This window comes from Phragmites australis, chromosome 21, assembly GCF_958298935.1.
Source record: "Phragmites australis chromosome 21, lpPhrAust1.1, whole genome shotgun sequence".
Taxonomy (NCBI): Eukaryota; Viridiplantae; Streptophyta; class Magnoliopsida; order Poales; family Poaceae; genus Phragmites; species Phragmites australis.
The window spans coordinates 10,366,692-10,387,996 of NC_084941.1; the positions used below are offsets into that span (position 1 = coordinate 10,366,692).

Consider the following 21,305-nt stretch of genomic DNA (forward strand, 5'->3'; position numbering starts at 1 on the left):
GTAGTGCTAACATTATCCATGGCATTCACAATATCTTGAGATTTCTGTTGCAACTTTTTCATAGCATGTCTGTGATTTCCGTGAGTTCTTTCATAACATGCAAAATAAATACAAAGTCAAATGACATCATCAATTTAACAGCCCCAACAGCCTTTGCTCGTGTTGTAGGTGAAGAACCTGACCCTCTAGTAGTAGCAATATTTTTTAGTACCAAGAATGTAGCCTTGTACAATTTCAAAAGGCTGCAAATAGAAGCATAGTGAGAACTCCACCTGGTGTGACAAAGTCGTTGCAAAGTTCCAATTTGATTAGCTCCACTTCCAGTTTCAAGCTCACTAAGTTCAATGAGATGCTCCATTTCAGCTACTTGATTAACATGAAGCTCACCATTTCTCTTACTAGAAGATATAACAGTATTGACAGCAAGAGCAAGATGATCAAAAAAGTTATGAACTTTGGCTACTTCTTTAGATGAAGCAACAAGAGCTAACTGCAATTGATGAGCAAAACAGTGAACATAATATGTATAAGGACACTCTTCCATGGACTTAGTTTGTAGTCCATTCCACTCCCCACGCATGTTACTAGCACCATCGTATCCTTGCCCTCGAATATTGTGAACATCCAATCGATGATGAGATGAAACAGAAGATAGCTCTTTTTTTAAGTAGCTGAAGATGTATCAGGAACATGAATAAGATCAAGAAAACGTTCTCGAAGGAAACCATATTTATCAACAAAACGAAGAACAAGTGCCATTTGCTCTCTTTTGGATTCATCTCTTGATTCATCAATAAGCAAGCAAAACTTTGCATCACCAATTTCTTTACGAATTGCACTTTGCACATTAGAAGCAATAATATGCAGAATTTCTTTTTGAATTGATGGTGAGGTATATTTAGCATTTAGAGGAGCATTTCCTAGGACAACAGCACCGACTTCCTCATCATAAGAAGCTAACATTTTCACCATTTCAAGAAAATTACCTTGGTTCTTTGAACCCATACCTTCATCATATCCCCGAAAGGGACAAGCTTGAAATGCTAACCATCGCAATGCATCAATTGTTGCTCTAAACCACAGCCTATTCCTCTTGATTTCTTCCTCTGTTTTCTTCTCCAGTAATTCCTCAATATGATATAGCCGATTCTATAGATTATCATCACATCTGACAGCATAATTATGAGCCGAGTTACAATCTTTTCCCATGTGAGTTAGAAAGGCACATTTATTTCCATCATTTACTCTTTTCCAGTGATTGAAACCTTGGACAGTAAACACATCAGACCCAACTTTCCAAGGTGCATCTTTTGTAGGTGAATATTCCAACCAAGGGAAAGCCTTGAACCAATGATACTGAAACCTGCGTGGATGTTTTGTTGAACTAGAAGGAGGGTATATGTCCTTGTGAAATTGAAATGGTCCATGCTTCATGTATGCATGGCGAGCTTGTTCTTGATCATTAGGAGGATGATCCCAAATTTGGCAACGAATACTTGGATCTCTTTCTACTACCAAAACACTAGAATCAACATTATTATCACTTTGAACTTGAGGTGGTGTTTGTTGTATTGGAGTCTCTTCTTGGTCTTGTTCATCCAAGTGAGGACCAGAAAGAATCAAGCTGTTTTGTCCCAATATATCATCAACTCTATCTTTCTTCTTAAAAAAAGAATGAAGTGTTGATGCCTTTCTTTTATTTGTAGCCATAATTATCCTGAAAAGATTGACCAACCAACAACTATTAGATATTTAGATTAAACACCGGTCAACTATCCAAGTGAGTGTAAGTGTGCAACTGCAATATATAGTTCATATCAAAATCTGCCTATTTCTTATCATATTTGGGGAATTGAGATGCCAAAATAAAAAAGAAACTAGATCTATAAAGAAATACGACATATATATAGTACGTATCAAAATTAGAAGAGAAAGAGGGATTTGAGAGCAAGGTCACAAGGATTTGTACCTGTTTTTGGCTTTTTTTTGCGCCCAAAAGTCTGCTAAGGCCTAAGAAGAGGAGAAAAGTCAGGGGAGGAGACCGGAAGAAGCTTGCCCAAAAGTCTGCTAAGGCCTAAGAGGAGGAGAAAAGCTAGGGGTGGAGACCGGAAGAGCTTGACTGTTGTGCTCCATGGGGGGTTCGAGATGGAGGACTGGAGGAGGATTTGGGGACGAAACGTATGGCCATGGCCTGGTAGCTTGTGCTGGGAGCCTGGGAATAGAATAAGAGAAGTTTAGATTCTTTTCTTCCTAAGATCTTATGTGAGCAACCATTACAGTTTATTTGTTATGATATGGGATAGAAAGTCAGAGGTATAATTTTTTTTTTTCATGTTGGGGGGCCCTGACCCAGGCTAGCCACCTGCTGCCTCTGCCCCTGACTACTATGCTTCTGGAAGCACAAGAGGGACGACATGTTCTCTGAATGTGTCTAAGATAGAAAAGAAGCCCACCAATGTTCCTAATCCTGATTGATGTAACAATGTAGCTGTTTTTCTCCACAACATAAACAATAGCACAGCATGCTGAAAGCCCACCTCTCTGGATGAACTATGGCTAGGAACAACAGCTACAACCAATCAAAATGCATAAAGACATTACAAGTCCAATACATGACTATAGAAAAGCAGTTAACTTTTTTTGTTGTTAAATATTGCCCTGAAAAAGGTTTCCTTTTTGCAACTCGTACCTATTTCTTGCAAGACCTGATGAACTGAAAATAAATGGGAAGGTTACCGTGTGAAGAAACAGCAACGCTTAGAGTCAGCTCAACGGATATTGAAGTGCACAATAAAATGAAATACGTAACATCCTTACAGCATGGCCTCATTCGATTCTTAAAACATCTTGATTTTGTATACAAACACGAAGCAATTGTTACCTAAACACGGATACGGGTGTTAAAATCCGACTTAAATTTAAATATTCGATTTAATAAAGAAAAATTAGACACATCAAATACAAATCAGAATTCAACATGATGTTAGAATCCAACTCAGACTGAGATGTCCAATTCAATAAAAAATTGATATAGATATCAGATAACAGAAGAACACGTCACCAGGTTCCTCCTCGTGCTGTCGCCGCCACTGCCATCCTACGGGTCAAACCTCTTGCCTGTCCCGCCGCTCAAACGTGAGGGAGAAGCCCACGAGACTTCACGCCGAAGACGCATACTTAAAAACATTACGTATTACAGATTTCCGCTTTCACGGGAAGTCGACGTAACTCGTATCTTGGGTCCCAACAGCAGTGAGAAGGCCAATTCGCTACGGTCCCACTTGTCAGTGAGACAAACAGGGGCAGAAGCGATCCTCTCCCTGTTTCGCATCACGAACAGCGGACGGCCTCGAAGATTCCCCAGCTCCCAGATCTCCGCAAAACCCTAACCCCGAGAACCTTCTAGAACCCCCTCACGCGCATGGACGGCCTCGCGGCACCGTCGCCGTCCCACTCCGGCGCGGCGTCCGGCGGCGGAGCCTCTCACCGCAAGCGGAAGCTCCCGCCGTCGTCGCTCTCCGACGCCACAGCCGACGAGGACGACGACACCACCGCACCGTCTTCACCCTCCACCGCGCCCTCTTCTCCCTCCCGTCCGTCCTCCCCGTCATCCTCCCACTCTGACGATGACGACGACGACTCGCTCCATACGTTCACCGCCGCGCGCCTCGACGGCGCACCGGGCGGATCCTCCTCTGGCCGCCCCCCGAAGCCAGATTCCTCGACAGTATCTGCTGCCGCCGCCGCCGCCGCGGCAGCCCTCAAGCCGGACCCCGGCTCCGCGGCCACCGGTTACGAAAAGGAGGACGCCAAGGGGCTATTCACGGATAACCTCCAGACCGGCGGCGCGTACAGCGCCCGTGAAGAGGGCCTCAAGCGCGAGGTCAAGACTTAATCTCGCTTTTCCCGGCCGTTTGATGGTGTCAGTTGATTAGAATGTGGCTGAGACATTTGAATATGTTCTGCAGGAAGATTCCGGAAGGCTGAAATTTCTCTGCTATTCTAACGATGGGGTCGATGAACACATGATCTGGTGCGTATGCTAGTTCATTTGGTCCTAACACTTCTCACAACACTGTTTGGCGACAAGCCGCTAGTTTTTGTTGATTGCTGTGTCTTCCCCAGGTTGGTAGGTCTGAAGAATATCTTCGCACGTCAGCTTCCTAATATGCCCAAAGAATATATTGTGCGCCTCGTTATGGATAGGTAATGCCCAATGTAATGTGCCTGTGGGTTAGAATTTACATATAGTCACTGTGGCTCACTTTTTCTTGGAATCCAGAATAAGATTATATCTCTTCAGTGGTAGTAACTGCTTGTACCATGTTTCACAGAACTCACAAGTCAATGATGGTTATCCGGAATAACATTGTCGTAGGAGGCATTACTTACCGCCCTTATGCCAGGTAATGCTGCCACTTAAGTGCTAGTGTTTATTATGATGATATGGTATATTTATGTTTGTTCGTAATGGTCAATTCATCAAATTTCATATGTGCTATTTTTCATTCTATTTGAAGATCTGATAACTCTTTACAAGTGAAAGTAAATGGCTGCCAATTGCAACCAGTTCCATATATCTGAGTTAATTTTAATTTGTAATAATTATATTACATTGTAAAATCACGCTTATTTACGGAATCCACTGTTTGATGATCTTAAAGAAGTTGGCAAGTTAGAATGTAGGATAGAGGTATGTGTATGCTTTTGTTTCTCTCGCGATTGATTTTCTTTTATCATCTATGTTCTGCACTTTGTTAGAGATGTTCCTTTTCTGCTGCATAAAATAGTGTCCTAATTATATATTTAAATAATAAACTAGTTTGCTAATTTTTCTTTTGGTAATCATAGCCAGAGGTTTGGAGAAATAGCATTTTGTGCTATTACAGCTGATGAGCAAGTTAAAGGCTATGGAACAAGGTTAATGAATCATTTGAAGCAACATGCACGAGATGCTGATGGGCTCACACATTTCTTAACCTATGCAGATAACAATGCTGTTGGTTATTTTGTAAAGCAGGTGTGGCTGTCTGACCTTGCACTTGTATATAATCTATTTCTTAAAATTTCATGTATTTATGTGTTAGTGTTGAAAACTTTTTGAAGCGACTTGTATGATATATACTTTAACCTCACAAAGTAGATATAATTCATAGATACTAAAAGACATCTTGATGGTTTAGAAGGTTATTGAGTATTGATGGGTTCGACTGAAGGTTCTGTGTAAGCAATGTTGTGCCCAATGTTTTCTGACAATCTTTTCATCTAGTTAGAACTTTTGCTGTTCAATTTATCTGCAAGCTGTTTCTTTGTCAGGTATAGATTAATTATCTTAGGCATGATTTCCAAAACATTAATTTTATACTTGCTGGCAAAAAAATGTATTGCAGAAATATATATTTTGTTTGTCTTTTCCTTACTTTGGACTTTGGTATTTGCAATCTCTAGGGTTTCACAAAGGAGATCACGTTGGACAAAGAAAGATGGCACGGGTAAGCCTGTTATGCACAATATCTTTTTTCGATAATATTGTTCCATGTGATCAAAGTTTATTATAGGGGTCTACCTTGCCCATGTTGAGCTTAATAGTTTGCTGGTTCTAGGTACATTAAAGATTATGATGGAGGAATATTAATGGAGTGTAAAATTGATCCAAAGCTGCCATACGTTGATCTGGCAACAATGATCCGGCGTCAAAGGCAGGTAAAGTGACAGGTTACTGGCTGCCCAAACATGAACAGGATGCCGCCAGCTCATAATTTTTCGGTTGTCTTGAATGCTTCTCCAATTAACCGTTGACAATAAGTCCACACAGTTTTTTTTTTTTGGTAATTCACTGTATTTCTGCTCCGCAGGCCATTGATGAGAAGATCAGAGAGCTTTCGAACTGCCATATTGTTTATTCTGGAATTGATTTTCAAAAGGTTAGCTTTTTCTCGTGTGGCCTCAACTATTTTGGGATGTGTTTGATCTAAATAACCTCCCTTTAGGTTTGTGCTTTGGAGGAACTTGGTGGCAGGGACAACTGCTAGGGTGCTAAGTACAAAGGGACTATGTAGTTGATATCTTTGAAAAACATGCCTCATATCGATTACCTACTCATACATACATACATACACTTACATACTTACTTACTCACGGCTCGATCCATAGTTGATCCTGTTATAACTGAAGTATATACTATTTTCTGAGATATATATATTACTTTCTGAGATGTCTATACTATTTTCTGAGATGTGTATACTTCTTTATAAGTGAAGTGTATACTTTTTTCTAAGATGTATATATTACTTTTTACGATGTATATACTTCTTTATAAGTGAAGTATATATATAGGAAGCCTTTTATGTACTCCCAGGTGTACATACTCTTCCTCTAATGGGTGTTTATAAATGAGTATGTACATCTTAAAAAGTAGTATATACATCTCAGAAATATATATATTTTACTTATAAATAAGTATATACATCTCAAAATAGTATATACATGTCAGAAAGTAGTATATATTTCAGTTATAACATGATCAACTATGGGCTAATTAATTTTTTGCCACTCTAGCGGATGGTACATTTCCAAAAGCCACCCACTCGAGATGTTGTGCCAAAATGCCACCTGGGTCCCAACAAAACTTACTTTGCCACTTTGAGGTCTTTTCCCCCACCATGTGGCATTTTTTATTTTTTTTGGACCCTGCCGACGTTGGAATGAATGTGAAATGTCCACTCTGCCCCCTCGGCTGCTCGCTTTGCGCGGTCGGACCAAGTCGGACGAGGTGCGGGGGGGCCTCGTCTTGTTCATGTGCGGCGGTCGACGCATGGAGCGGCTCGGCCGGGAGGGCACCGTCGCTGCTTGGAGCAGCCCAGCCGTACGCCGGCCGAGGTGTGGGGGTGCCTGGTGGTAGCTATTGTGTCGTTCGCTGCAAGGCGCTTGAGTTGTCGTCTTCTCTCTCGGTTGTGCCACTGAGCTCCACACTGCCGCCGCCAAATCTTGCGCCGCTGAGCATAGATTCGCTAGTGCCAGCCAAGAGAATTGTGGAGGAAGGTCGCTAGGGTCTTCTTCGACCGATTCCCATGCAAATCCCATCGTCTTCCGGCTGAATTGAGCTCCGCACCTGTCTTCTTCCCCGGCGCTAGCGAGCCTCTCCGCCACTTCACTGACGCGTTGTCATGTCCTAACTTCTTCCGATTTCAATCCACGATGAGCTTCCTCTTGTGTCTGGCATGTTTTGTGCGCACTACCTCGGCCTCGGCCTGTCGTTGGCGCGGCTCTCCACGGGGGCCAGACTCCGCCGTGCCATGGCATGTACCACCGGTCAAGCTCTGGTTGGGCTCGCGGACCGAGACCCACCCAAATGAGTTCCCCATCGTGTGCTGATTTTGTTGATGCCCTCAGTTGGCCGATTCATCATTGTGAATGTCGTCGGCGAGATCGGACCAGGTCGGGACGGGCTGAGCAGGCAGTTCTTGGGGTCGCTGTCGAGGGTGTCAATGAGGCCGCACCCCATCGGCTCCGCTTCCTAGGTCCTCGGTGCACGCGACGGTCGGAGCAAGAGCGCCTTACGGTCCAGTGGGGACGTCGGGCTCCGCGATGACTCACCGTCCGGTGCGTGCTTTTGGGCAAACCAGACAAATAACCGTGGCACGGCGAATAGCACGGCACCGTCGCGGGGCCTGGCCTCCCTACCCCTGCTGGAGGAGTTTGAGGCCGGGTCGGACACCATCCTTCGCAGCATGGCCGGCCACTGGGGAGCCGCGCCGCACCAAACATCCTGAGACCGGGAGCGAACAAGCTCGAGGGTAGAGTGGACATTTCCCGTGAGATTCCACATTGGCAAGGGTAAAAAAATAAAAATTCTAGGTGGCGGTGGAAAAAGGGGTCAAAGTGGCAAACGAGAGTGTTTTGTGGGGCCCAAGTAGCATTTTGGCACATGATCTTGAGTGGATGGCTTTTGGGCATGTGCCATCCGTTAGAGTGGCAAAAAATTAATTAATCTATCAACTATGGATCGAACCGGGAGTATGTACTCACATACTCCCGGGAGTACATACTAGTTTTCTATATACACACACCTTGGTATGAATGAGGCATGCCTCCATGCATCTTGTTAGGTAATGGCAATTTTTTTAGGGGACAATATGAGATTTTAGTTTCTGGTTAGTAGTTTGTCTCTTTTTATCTTGTTCTTTTTGTGTGTATGCTAGGTAGCACTAATGCGCAGTGAAGATAATCAGATATAATTTATCTTTTAGATGTTGTTCCTTACCCTGCTACACACACTTTTGTCAGTCAGGTCGGTATAAACATGTTTAATAATTATATTTCATTATTTGTAGAAAGAGGCTGGTATTCCAAGGAGACTGATGAAACCAGAGGACATCCCTGGTCTGAGTAAGTTACTATTCTATGCAAACCTGTTTTATGTTGTTCACCCTCTATGACCATGTTTTGTTAGGACTATCTTGGATGCTGTTGCTTAATTCGGTAATTCCCTCTTTTCTAAACATGCTGCGTGTTGAATTATCTCCAACTGATAAATATCCAATTGCATTAGTGTTGGGCTGTTGGCATGTTTTGAAAATCTCAAACAAATAATAGCTTCATAGCAGTTCATACCAGGAACTGTTAAATATTACAATATTTGTTTTCTAAGAAAAAAACTGTGTCTATCTGTTTCCATTTTTAGCATACTAATTTTGTCTTTCCTGCTGATTTTGTAACGATGCAAGTCTCATCTGAGCCATTAATGTGATGCAGGGGAAGCTGGGTGGACACCTGATCAGTGGGGTCATTCCAAATCACGTTCAGCCTTTTCCCCAGATTATAATACTTACAGACAACAGCTTACTAGCCTTATGCGGATATTGTTGAAGGCAAGTCTTTTATCTGCACAAATCTTAGCAGATGGCATTTAAGTTACTTGGTCCTTGATTGTATTGAATAAACATGTACCTTGATTTACCCACCATACATTTATGCAACCTCCTGTTCCAAAAATGCGGCAAATCACTAAATCAGCAATAAAAAAAACCTTAATTTCTTCTGGTGTAAAATTAATAAATCGACATCAGATAGTTTTCTACCTCTAATAAAGATTTCCCATGTTTCAGGGTATGAATGAACATGCTGATGCTTGGCCATTCAAAGAGCCGGTGGATTCACGTGATGTTCCAGACTATTATGACATTATCAAAGATCCTATTGGTGAGTTCAAATTACAACGCTATATTTCCTTACATATCCCACCTTTTCCAAGCAATGATGCATGTTATTTAAGTGAACCAGTGTTTAAACACATGCCTGCCTGCAGATTTGAGGACAATGTCAAGAAGAGTCGAGGCAGAGCAGTATTATGTGACCTTAGAGATGTTTGTAGCCGACATGAAGAGAATGTTCAACAATGCAAGAACCTACAACTCTCCTGACACTATCTATTACAAATGTGCCACACGGTGAGTGGTAAACTAAGGACCTTATCTTGGTATGTTCTTTGTTCTCAGAGCCAGGGACATATGTATGTTCCTGGCCAGTAAGTTGGGAACTGGGTTGTCACAGTTTGGTTTCTGGATAATTTTCTGGTTAACTGTTTTATCAATTCTTTTATGTTTCACATTATTTAACCTGTATAATCAACCATGCTCTCCGATATCTTAAATGGCATAATATTCATCTTAAATCTGATTGATTTCGTTCCTTTTGGTCATGCAGGCTTGAAAATTTCTTCTCAGGCAAAATCTCTTCACAGCTTACGCAAGCCTCAACCAAGAGCTAGACTGGCGTACGGACATGGGCGCATGTTGTAAAATTGTTAATTTGTTTTAGTAGTTGCCTCGCCGTTTGTGCCGGTTGTGCTGTACGTCAATGAATTGTTAGTGTAGCATTTTCTCATGAATCAGTAGTACATACCATGATTTTACATACTGTGGCGCAACCTGGCCTACTAGCAGTGTTCATACAATTAGAGACTAAAGAATTCCAGTGAATCACCTAATATTTTTATTTATTTATTTTCCAGCTCCGATGAGTAAAAGATGCTTAGTCATGGATTAAAGCAATAGCTAAGTAGCTAACAGTTTATAACTACTTCCATGAGCGAACTGGAGCAACGATTTTAATGTAATACAGTTCTCAGAGTTCTTTCAAGGCCCTTGTGGACAAAAGCCTAGATGGGCGGCTAGTTGTTTCTCAACTCGATGAACCACCAGAATCTGTTTCACGCTGCTGCATTTCACCTATTTCAGATGCTTGTTGAACCATCCTCCGATGTTGAGGAAGCTCTCGAAATGGGGCCGCGGTCTGCATAGAACAAACACCAAAATCGAAACCCCATTCAAAAGCGGAAGAACTGAAATGAGCTTAGTTTTCATTGGCTTACATATTGATTTCATGCATGTCTTCTGGGAACATCGTGATTTTGACCTCGCCTCATCTTTCTCTTAGGGCCCTTGCGTACTGAAATTATCAGAAAACAAGCAGTTAAACAAGTGGCATAAGCGAAACCGAGATAGGGCAGCAATGCAGAGACAAATTAGTACTTCATCGACCAAGTGTGAAAATTTTGGGCACATTATGGCACAAATATGACCAGCTAATTTTCTTTTCATTTTACAACGCTCGCATGAAACTTGAGATCAGTGTGTAGTTGTAGAGTATAGACTTGCATCTCAATAAATCTGTTACCAATTCTTTCCATGACGGGTTATAACTTCTGAAGCAAATCTCAACAGCTGTTAACATACCTGTAGGCCATTAGAAATGGGTACTCGAAGATCTGCTCTGCCAAGAAGCACAAGATGGGGCGCTTTCACCTGCACAATCAGCAAAGTTAAATGAACCATCCAGCAAATGATAATTTACCTGGTGGTTGAGACAGGAAACATACTTTCGAAATATGAGCTCTGATAGAAGAGGCGAAGGTGATCAGGTGAAGTGGATTCAGAGGCATATTGCTTCGCTTCAGTTCCACAGGACACCATGTAACACCAATCTGGGAGGTCAGTGGTGCCAACCATCAACGACAGGTTGCAGTCAGGATTCCGAGCAGCTGCCACGGCAAATTTATCTGGAGCCTGCAGCCAGTAACATTTTTTTTTTGCGGGGAATAAAAGAGCTTTATTACTCATGAATAAGGTTACAATCCGCTGTGATTGCCGTTGTGATATAATTCGAAGAGTAAAGTAACAGAACATCTATACCACGACTCGTCCTTGAAAATTTGCTAACAAATCTGCAGCTTTGTTTTGGTTATGGTTTACTTTCTCGAGTATAAGCTCTCCACCTCCTTTGATCTTCCTTCTATAGTGAACATGACTCTTTTAAGGCATGTATATGATTAATGATAATATAGTTCATATGACTAATATGTTTGTTAAGTATATGTTTTAATAGATTTTATAGATGTTATACATGAAGAAGTTACCGAAGCTGAACTCAAGAAAAATTGAATTGAATGAGTTCAGATAAGATTACACTCACAGGATGGTCCGGTGTTCAGAAAAGATAACACACCGGATGATGCGATGTTCAGCAAGAATTCACACTCGAGTATTTTGACTTAGAAGTGGTGTCAAGTCAACACACCATTTAATCCGGTGTTAAGGTGATGTTGTAGCAAAAATAGATCTATTAGGCTATGATTGTCATTTTTTGATTAATGACAACGTAGTCAATGGGTCTAATATGTTTATCAAGAATATATATTAGTAGGTCTCATGAATACAATACATGAAGAAGCAACCGCAGCCGGGACGAAGTTTGATTGAATTGGAAAAAATCCCAGAGAAATTATTCTCACGAAAGGTCCGACGCTAGAAGAATTGCACTCATCGGAGCATAATGTCTAGAGGCAATTTGCCTCACGGATGATCCGATGATATAGAATGTACACGCCAGAGCAATTCTGTCAGAAGGAGTCAGAATGGATTGCACTTACCAGAAGGTTCAGCGATCAGAATAGATGTACACCGGACTAATTCTTGCAGAGAAGAATCCAAACGCAGAAGATCGAAGATCTACTCACCGTATAGTCTGGTGATGAAGTGATGCACACCGGAGGCTTCACCGGAGAATTTAACAGAAAGTGTGGAAAATCCAGAAAAGGAGAAGTTCAACACACCGGAAGGTCCGGCGATGAAAACAATGAACGCTAGAGCAATTTACACAGAGAGGTTGTCGAAGATGAGAAGGCTCAAGTGTACTCATCGGATAGTCCGGTGATGGATTGAAGATTACATTGGACAACCCGGTGTTCAAAAGAACTCTGAGTGGAGTTCCTACGGCTAGTTTCTGAGAATGTATACACCAGATGGTCCAGTGCTTGTACCTCTGTTAACGCCGGATCATCCGGTGTTTACAGAATATGTGAGCCGTTGGGATAACGCTAGTCTACGGGGTTGAGGCTATAAATACTCCTCCACTCATTCATTTGATGTTGCTGGAGTACAGAGAAACCCTTGTATACCTAAGAAGACATCCAAGCCATCTAAGAGCATAAAGTGTTCATCTAAGGCAACTAAGCACACCATTAGTGAGTGATTAGTGCTTATAGGCCTAGAGAAAAGAGTTGCTAGGTGCTGCAACCTAAAGTGCGGATCAAAGAGTGATCCAAACGTGTACCAAGAGGTACGCTAGCACCTTGGAGTCTTGGTGACTCACCGGTAACTTGTTGACCCTCCGACTTGGTGTGGAGCGGTGACAAGAGAATTGTGCAGGGACACGGAGGCCCTTGTCTTTGTGACTAAAGCTCCGAAGTGAAGACAGCGTACAAGTGACCGGAAGAGAGGTTAGTGGTGAGACCTCACCTTGGTGGCTTGGTGGTTCATCATGCTTGAGGCCTTGTCTTGGTGACTTGGCATCTCAAGAGCCGTGACCGGAAGAGACTTGACGACCGGGAGCATATCCTTTGTGGAGCTCCAACATGGACTAGGGGTGACTTGTGTGCCACTGATACCACACGATAAAAATCCCTCATGCCGAGTTTGTCTCTCTACCTCATTTACGTTTCCGCATTTACTTACTTGCAATTTACCTTCTTAAATAGGTTGCAAGCGCTTTGATCGGTAGAGTAAACACACTAGATAAATCTAAAGCACATTTAGATAAAAAAATGATATAGGTTTATCTTGTGTTATTTCTGGAGCCAAAATAGTTTTTAAGTGTCCTAATTCACCCCCCTCTTAGGACGTCACCGATCCCTACAGATGTGCACATCAGAGTGTTTTGCAAGAGATGTGTATTTCTCAGTAGATAGATTTGTACACACCGGATGGTCCAATGCTCAGAGCGGATATACACATCGGAGCATTTATCCAGAGAACTATTGAAGACTGAAGATCTACACGTCAGATGGTCCGGTGTTCAGAGGTGTACACGCCAGATAGTTGCACCGGAGTATTTTCTAGGAGAAGGTCTCAACGGCTAGTTTGGCGTGAGAATACACGTCGGATGGTCCGGTGTCCTGAAGATCTACACGTCGGACGATGAACAGTGCATAAGAAGTGGCTCCGTCGGTTGAAGTATACACACCGGGTAGCCCGATGATAGAGTTCAAGGTTACACCAGAATATTCGGTGTTGACAATGAGTTTGAATGGAGTTTCAACGGCTAGTTTTCTACTGTTGTACACACATAATAGTCCGGTGTTTGTACTTATTGACACCAGATCATCCGGTGTTCACAGCCTTTTATGACTGTTGGAGCAACGACTAGTGCGCGGGTTTGAAGCTATAAATACCCCCCCACTCGGCTATTTGAATGCACTGGAGTCCAAGAAAGTTTATAGACACTTGAGAAAACATCCAAGCCACCAAAGTTCTTAAAGTGATCATAAAGTCAATTAAGCACATGATTCGATAGTGATTAGTGCTGATAGGCCTAGAGAGAGTTATTGCTAGATGCTGCTGCCTAGAGAGGGGATCAAGAAGTGATCCTACATTGTACCAAGTGGTGTGTCAGCACCTTAGAGTCTTGGTAACTCGCTGGCATCTTTAGCCTTAGTGGCTCAAGCTTATTGACTCTCTGATTTTGTGTGGAGCGGCATCAAGACGCTTGTATGGGGACGCAGAGACTATTTCCTTGGTGGCTCAAGTTCCAATGTGAAGACAACGACAAGTGATCGAAATAGATGCTTATGGTGATATCTTACCTTGGTGGCTTAGTGGCTCAACCTACTTAAGGCCTTAGTGACCCAAAGGCCATGACCGGGTGACGTCCGAGAGCTATAGCCTAGGTGGCTGCTTTAACATGGACTAGGAGTGACGTTTATGCCATCGATATCATAGGATAAAAATCTCTTGTGCCGAGTTTGCTCTCTCTACCTTATTTGTATTTCCGCATTTACTTCTTGTAATCTATCCTTTGCGTGTTAATCTTCCTAGAGTAATTTGTTAGGATTGGCTATATGTTGCAAACCTTTTTTGAATGATAGAGTAGACACACTAAATGAACGTAGAACACATTTAGATAGAAATTCATATAGGTTTATCTTGTGAAATTTTTGGAGTCGTTTAGTTTTAGGTGTCCTAATCCACCCCCTCTTAGAATGTCACTGATCCTTTCACATTCTTAGCTCCTTGATGAGATGGCATGCACTTGATATGTCCATGGACGTGCCTTTGGGCCCCGCAACAACACCTCATAGTGCGACTAAAGAACTATCGACTGGTTTGTGTGGTGCATCGTCAGCGTGAGGCCTTTTAGCCACATGGACTTTAGCTTCAAATGCTTTTGAACAATGAAGGAAATAGCGTCGAGCTGACACCAAGACCTCACCTGCAGAATTCCTGATAATGACCCCAGAACCTGCGATGCCGTTGGAATATGAGCCATCCGTGGATATTGCCACCCACCCTGGTTCTAGGTGAGGCTAGGGGGTCAAAAACTATCATACAGAGTCTTTGAGAGTTGAGCATTCGATCGCTCTTGGCCAGTCACCTGCCTGCCTATGAGTAAATCTCTTCCATCATGTTGTCAGATTTGGACCAGTGTATCGTAGTAGCTGCATAGATACTTCCTTGTCACTTCAATTGGTGGATTCCACTTCCCATGGGTTGTATCATTTCTCAATTGCCATATCCTCTAGATAAGTAGTAGCACCCTACATCGATCTTCTTTAGAAATTCCACGAAGCACATCAAATAACCCAGTGCATCTTGTGCTTGATGTTCTCCATATGCCACCAAAAACTTCTCATCAACTTTGTTAGGTCATCACAAACAGACACGAGAAGCTTAAACACACTCATCACATACGTTGGCAGGGCTTGAACTACGGATTTTATTAACACTTCCTTGACACCACTTGACACATATTTCTCTCCCTAATCCACCAATCTTTTGATCATCTTAGCTTGCAAAGTTTGGAATTTTCCTCTATTCATTCTTCCTTCAGGAACTGGCAGGCCTAAGTATTTTGCCTCAAAATCCACTTGTGTAACATTAAGAATAGTTTTCACTTCCTCTTGGACTCCAGCCAGGCAAGACTCACCAAAAAGCATTGAGCATTTAGCGGGTTTATGAGCTAACCCGTGCTTAGTGCATACCGCTGCAAAGAATCTTGAAAAATTGTTGCTTGAGCCGGTGCAACATTAAAGAATAGCAGAGTGTCATCCACGAAAAGCAGATGTGACACCACTGGCGTGTTCGAGCTAATTGTGAATGGGTTGAAACCCCTCGACGACACTACATCTTGGATCAAAACAGAGAAAGAGTCCGCCATCAAAAGGAAAAGGAACAATGACATAGGATCACCTTGGCGTAGTCCTCTCGATGGGGAAAACTGCTGGAGAAGTCTTCCATTGAATTTTATAGAGTACTTAGCAGTTGTCACACACTACATCACCCATCTAATCCATTGCTCTGAGAAACCCAATTTGAGCATAGCACGCTCCAAAAAAACTCAATCAACATGATCATACACCTTGGATAGGTCCAACTTGTACGCACAAAACGCCACCTCGTTATCAATGTCTTGCTGTATAAAATGAAGGCATTCAAACACCACTATGGCATTATCAAAGATCAATCTTACCGGCATGAAAGCACTTTGATTCTCTAAAATAATTTCCTCCAACAAAGGTCAAAGTCGATTGACGAGGCACTTTGATACGATCTTATACAAGACATTGTATAAACTTATTGGTCAAAAATCCTTAAGGCTCTCAAACAGAGCGATCTTCGGTATAAGAACAATAGCAGTGCCATTCACCTCATGTGGCATTACACCATCTCTGAAAAATATAAGTACAACAGATGTGACTTCTTTCTTCAGATTATCCTAATTTATTTGGTAAAAATGCATCGAGAAACCATTGGGTCCTTGGGATTTTATTGGCCCTATTTGAAACAGCGCATCAGACACTTCTTTATCTGTAAAGTCCTTGCACAAAAGCACATTCATCTCATATGTAACCTTCACAACCAGAAGCTCCAAAACAACCTCTGGTTGTAAGGTTGAGTCCTTCGTGAAGACTTCCTAAAAATATCCTCTCCCAGCCATCGACACCCACGGAGAGGATAAGGTCATTGACGCTCTAGCACCCTGCTGAACTCGCCGGTGCTGCAGCCAAAGATCATCAACATCTCCGACAACAACGCGGATTGGGAGAGGCATGGGCTCTCCCACCGGCATCGTCGGTGTCACTGCTCCGGCTACTCCCTCTGACTGTCCCCACCGGAATAACACGAGGACAGAGAGGATGAAGTGGCCGTCATCTTGTTGTCTTTAACGGAAACATTGTCGGACGCCTCCTCTTCCTCCACCTTAGTTGTCACCTCTTCTTCCTCTATTTTCGCATCCAAAAGGACCCAATCCACTTCGTCTTGGACTGGAGACACCCCTAAAGATGCCGAGGGCTTGCCGCCTTTAACAGGAACGCCACGAGACGCCGCCTTCTCTTCTGCCTTCTCGTCAGAGATGTCGATAACCTCCACCACCAAACCAGATTCGGGGGGAGACGACAACGAAGTAAGATGAGAGTACTCGGGAGAAGGAGAACAGTCAGGTGAAGGAGGAGGATCCATGATCAGATCGAGGTGTGGTGAAGCCAAGCTCCAGCACCTAGGGGTTTTTATAGGTCCATTGGGTTTCTCAGAGCACTCTAGGTAGTTGAAAAGACAAGACGATAACTTTGTTGTGCTCACTACAGGTAATCTCTTCATCACTACGCAAAATTTCCGCTACAATGGTTCAACATCCAAGCCTAGCCAGTGATGAGTCTTATCTCCCTCGTACTTCTGCAAGGACGAGAAGATTCTTTCGAGCCGATTAGAAAACTACTCAGAGGGAACACCTTCTCAAGGATTCTCTTGAGAACTCAAAGGTGGTCGGAATCCCATGTATATGATCTAAGAACCTAGAAAATTCGGTTAGATGCTTCACCCTAATCAGAAACCCGAGTCTTACTCGATGACGCGGCTAGACAAAAACTTATCTTTACTGGCCATGCACTTGATTCGTCGAAGCCTCATTTCACGTACTAATGGAGGGCTTGACAATGACTATTGGGTAACTACCATATCCGGTTGCCCTAAGGTTCCTCGTGATTCTCAGGGTATATCTCTATCTCCAGAAAAAAGGATCCCTGAATGAAATAAAACCACCCACAGGAGCCCAAGGTATCTCGTAACTAGAGAAGTTTATCTCTAAGAATAGAAGAAAGACTCCGGAGGACGTACGATACCCCTATATATATATATATATATATATATATATATATATATATATATATATATATATATATATATATATATATATATATATATATATATATATATATATATATATATATATATATATATACACACACACACAGAGCCTGAAGCTCCTGCGGAGAAGGCCAAATTGAGATCCATTAGAAGCGAATATAAGCCATCACAACAAGAGCAGCCCGAGCAAAAAAGTCGCCGACTAGATTTAGATCCATCTAGGCTAACCACACCCTCTTTGTAACAGGCTCTGTTCAATATAAGACAAACAGAACGTAGAGTTATTATCCTAATTAAGGCCTGAACTTGTATAAAAATTCCTTTGTGTTTTTCCTATAATTCGTCTACTCAAAACATCTCAAAGCTATTATACAAATTCATAAGATCGGTAGTTCACCAATCATCGACACTCTGTAATTGTACAAACTACACAAGTTGTGATTTTAATGGTGGATGCTCACCTAGCTGGTGTATTGTTAGCATCTGGTCCTTCAAAAGGGCAAGGAATTGCATAAAGAGCACATGGCCTGTTAGAACAGTACTTGATACCTAGTTTTCTAGCTGTGCTCTGAAACCCACTGTGCTCTAACCATCCAACGAAAACCAAATACTTTTTGACATCCACTTGAGGATGGTGGAGCCTAAACAACTTGGCCAATACTCAATGATCTTGCAATGCCTTCAGCAGGTACAACAACGGGTCTTAGATTTAATAAGTCATATTATCGGATCTATGGTCTATATATTGATGTGCAGATTAGTAGGCGCGGGAAAGACCTGGCAATGTGGCAATGTTGAGAACAAACAATGAGGGTCTCCCTTTTTTTAGTATGCTTCACTAGGGATGAAAACAGTCGGAAACGATCGGAAGAAGCTTTCACCATTTTCACTTTCATATTTTTTCTCGAAAGCGAAATCGAAAACGATAGTGCCAGAAACGAATACGGCGTCGATATTACGGGAACATCGATAACGATATTGTCAGAATGGAAACAAGCTGGTATCGATCGGAAATCAAAATTATAGAATGATAAACACTGGCGTAACGCTACTCGCAATCACGCCCATGCACCATGTATAGGATCAAGTCAATTGATCGATGATTACACACAAACACACTATGAGGATAATATCAAATGTTTAACTTGAGTAAGAATACCATACATGTTTGACTTATGACAGGTCAAACAAACACACAAGTACTGAAGTATACAACCAGACACCAGAACATCGCAACATGCTAACATACAACAAGATAGACATATTACATATAGTTTTTAGTTCAGACTTAACATAGATACATAATAGTTTAGACTTGACATAGATTTATATAGATTGGGATGCTTGTGGATGTGGGCCTTCAGATATGAGGGTGTAAAACGGTAATTACCGAGCTTAAAATACGATAATTACCGGCTAAATACGAAAAAACACGGAAACGATCAGAAGAGCCCAAAATCATTTACACTTCCATTTCCGGGACGTAATACCATTTCCATTTCCATTTCTTCGGTATATCATTTCCGGCTGCTACGGTCGGAACTCTTCAAAAACGAGCCCCGGAAAACCGATATATATCGTTTCCGTTTTCATCCCTAGCTTCACCCCAGTCCTCTTCCCAATATCCAGCTACTACGGTCTTTCTCAGAAGAACCTTCCTTCATATATTCGGAATCATTGAAAACTGGCTTTGGTTGGGGTGGTGCTTCAGCGATGTATGCTATCAAGGTCTCTTCTTGATTCAAGGAAATCCCATGAAACCTGCGCCAACAAGAATAATGTTGTGGTGCCATGTCACTATACTCATGGAAAGAAAGGCGACTGTAATGATAAATGCAGCCATTATATTGTACTTTTAGTTTTTCTTACCATTGATCGGTATAAAGCGGACCATGCATAGAATGATCTACATTTATATCCTTCTCCACATGTGACTGATCAACAATTTCAAGCTTCGTAGGGGAACCTCTCTCTCCGTTCCGCACTACAAGAAGCCTTGATCTCGAAGGAGATGGGACGATGACTGACACTCCAGTCATTTCAATGGGGGAAAGGAAACCATTGGAAATCCAGTGAGCTGGCCTCAGCTCTCGTAACATGAGAATACAGAATATATTTTCTGCTGCTGTTCGCCAGTAGGTTTGGCTGGCTAATGGAAAACACTGCATTGGATCTGTCTTCTGCGATCATGAAGCAAGTACTATTTATGCCAGCTTGATACAAATTTCAAGAGAATTAAATGATGATTATGAATAAAGTATAATGAGAATTCCACGTTCGTACTGTTGTTGGTTTTGAAAACCCAAGCACTCTCAATGCTCGGGACGTTGGTGAATTCTTGCAGTAACTTGGATTGGGAAGCATATTCTTCAGATGTCATTGCATACATTACAAGAGGATTTTCCTTCTCCAAAGAAAACTTGCACACTTCTATGACTGATGGGAGGGACACGATCTACTAGGCTAAGCTAAATCTGCATTTTCACAAAGATAGATATGTCACGCATGTTACAGGAGGGCTCAAGTAAATTTTCTTTCGATACATGAGAGCACATGCAAAGTATGGACAACAGTGCAAAGCCATCATCTGCCTAGAGCACACTACTCAATCTCACCTGAACTCTTCTGTGGTTCCAGACTTACTATTACAATTGCTTTGAAAAGTTTGAAGCGTTAAGGTTCTGATCCAATTTGATTTAAAAAACAAACAATAGTTCCACCTATTCATGAATTCCATTGAAAAACTGGCATTTCAATGTACCAAATTCAAGAAAAGATCTGAAGGCCTGGAACATCTAAGATGACAATTGGGAGAAAAGATGGTAATGCCTGCCTGGGACTAAGTAGATACAGTTTCTTCTATTGCACGTATCTTCTCAATTTCACCAACTACATGAGTATAAACATTAGTTGAACTCAGATATCAACTAATTCTACTCACTAGGCTAAATTGATCACAGTAGACATGAGCTCATCTTGAGCAACAGTAAGCGAATAAGCGGGTCAAGCTGAGTACAGAAGGAAGAAACTCTTGAGCAGTAAAATTGAGGAAGACCATAGCATCAAAAACCAAAATCAAACAAGAACTGTAGCAGCCTTTGAGGGAGACAGAGAGAAGGGAGAGTGCTTACATGGATTTTCGGCTTTTGCAGTGAAGTAGCAACACCATGGGAAGTAGTTGAGTCTACCAGAACCTTTGGAAAGATCCTCTCCTACTATATATTCTCAATAACACCCTATCATAGCGTTTGATCAGATGGCACCAATTTTTTTTGCTTTGTGCCAGCTTATCACCAAGGTCTTCAGATACTAGTTAAAAATAACAAAAAGAAACCTCAAATGTCTTAAAGGCCATATATACCACCACAGGCACAAGACAAAGGGAATCAAACAACAAGGTAGGGTCATTTCTGCATCCACCACTCATAAAGAATGCACAAGATGCCTATCCAACTTTATCTTTTTGTCCTTTTATTCATATTATCAATGCAACTTTAGTTTTTAACATATCAGGTTAAACTTAAATATGTCATTTTGCTAGAAATTGAAGTCCATAGGATTAACAAGGCAACTTTAAGGGATATAGATGCGATTTTAATAGCGATA

The 21,305-nt window shown here is 42.0% G+C and overlaps 1 protein-coding gene, 1 long non-coding RNA gene and 1 pseudogene across 6 annotated transcripts; 1 reads left to right on the forward strand and 2 right to left on the reverse strand.

Annotated features, from left to right (window-relative positions):
- Nucleotides 1-3,258: 3,258 nt before the first annotated feature.
- Nucleotides 3,259-10,011, forward strand: LOC133903383 (histone acetyltransferase GCN5-like). Its single transcript, XM_062344738.1, has 13 exons — nt 3,259-3,883; nt 3,969-4,033; nt 4,126-4,206; nt 4,335-4,406; nt 4,852-5,020; nt 5,449-5,492; nt 5,604-5,703; nt 5,856-5,924; nt 8,334-8,388; nt 8,755-8,870; nt 9,108-9,201; nt 9,308-9,449; nt 9,706-10,011. The coding sequence occupies exons 1-13, from the start codon at nt 3,422-3,424 to the stop codon at nt 9,767-9,769; spliced, it is 1,533 nt and encodes a 510-aa protein (XP_062200722.1). The 5' UTR covers nt 3,259-3,421; the 3' UTR covers nt 9,770-10,011.
- Nucleotides 10,012-10,147: 136 nt separating this feature from the next.
- On the reverse strand, nt 10,148-18,538 carry LOC133903385 (uncharacterized). Of its 5 annotated transcripts, XR_009907241.1 has the most exons (7): nt 18,477-18,525; nt 18,161-18,378; nt 11,193-11,292; nt 10,880-11,066; nt 10,737-10,805; nt 10,373-10,449; nt 10,148-10,293 (listed from the first exon to the last, which is right to left on the reverse strand). It is a non-coding gene; the product is annotated as an uncharacterized LOC133903385 (long non-coding RNA). The 5 variants fall into 5 exon arrangements; XR_009907242.1 differs by lacking the exon at nt 18,477-18,525 and having other exon boundaries at nt 11,196-11,292; nt 18,161-18,394; XR_009907240.1 differs by lacking the exon at nt 18,477-18,525 and having other exon boundaries at nt 18,161-18,394.
- Nucleotides 18,539-18,789: 251 nt separating this feature from the next.
- Nucleotides 18,790-20,824, reverse strand: LOC133903384 (acylamino-acid-releasing enzyme 2-like; annotated as a pseudogene).
- Between the last annotated feature and the right edge of the window lie 481 nt (nt 20,825-21,305).

What these genes read in the sequence shown, in the direction of transcription:
- LOC133903383 (XM_062344738.1), top strand. Translation starts at nt 3,422, where the DNA reads ATGGACGGCCTCGCGGCACCGTCGCCGTCCCACTCCGGCGCGGCGTCC. An exon ending in GACAAAGAAAGATGGCACGG is followed by an intron (nt 5,493 to 5,603) that starts GTAAGCCTGTTA and finishes TGCTGGTTCTAG; the next exon opens with GTACATTAAAGATTATGATG. An exon ending in TGATCCGGCGTCAAAGGCAG is followed by an intron (nt 5,704 to 5,855) that starts GTAAAGTGACAG and finishes TCTGCTCCGCAG; the next exon opens with GCCATTGATGAGAAGATCAG.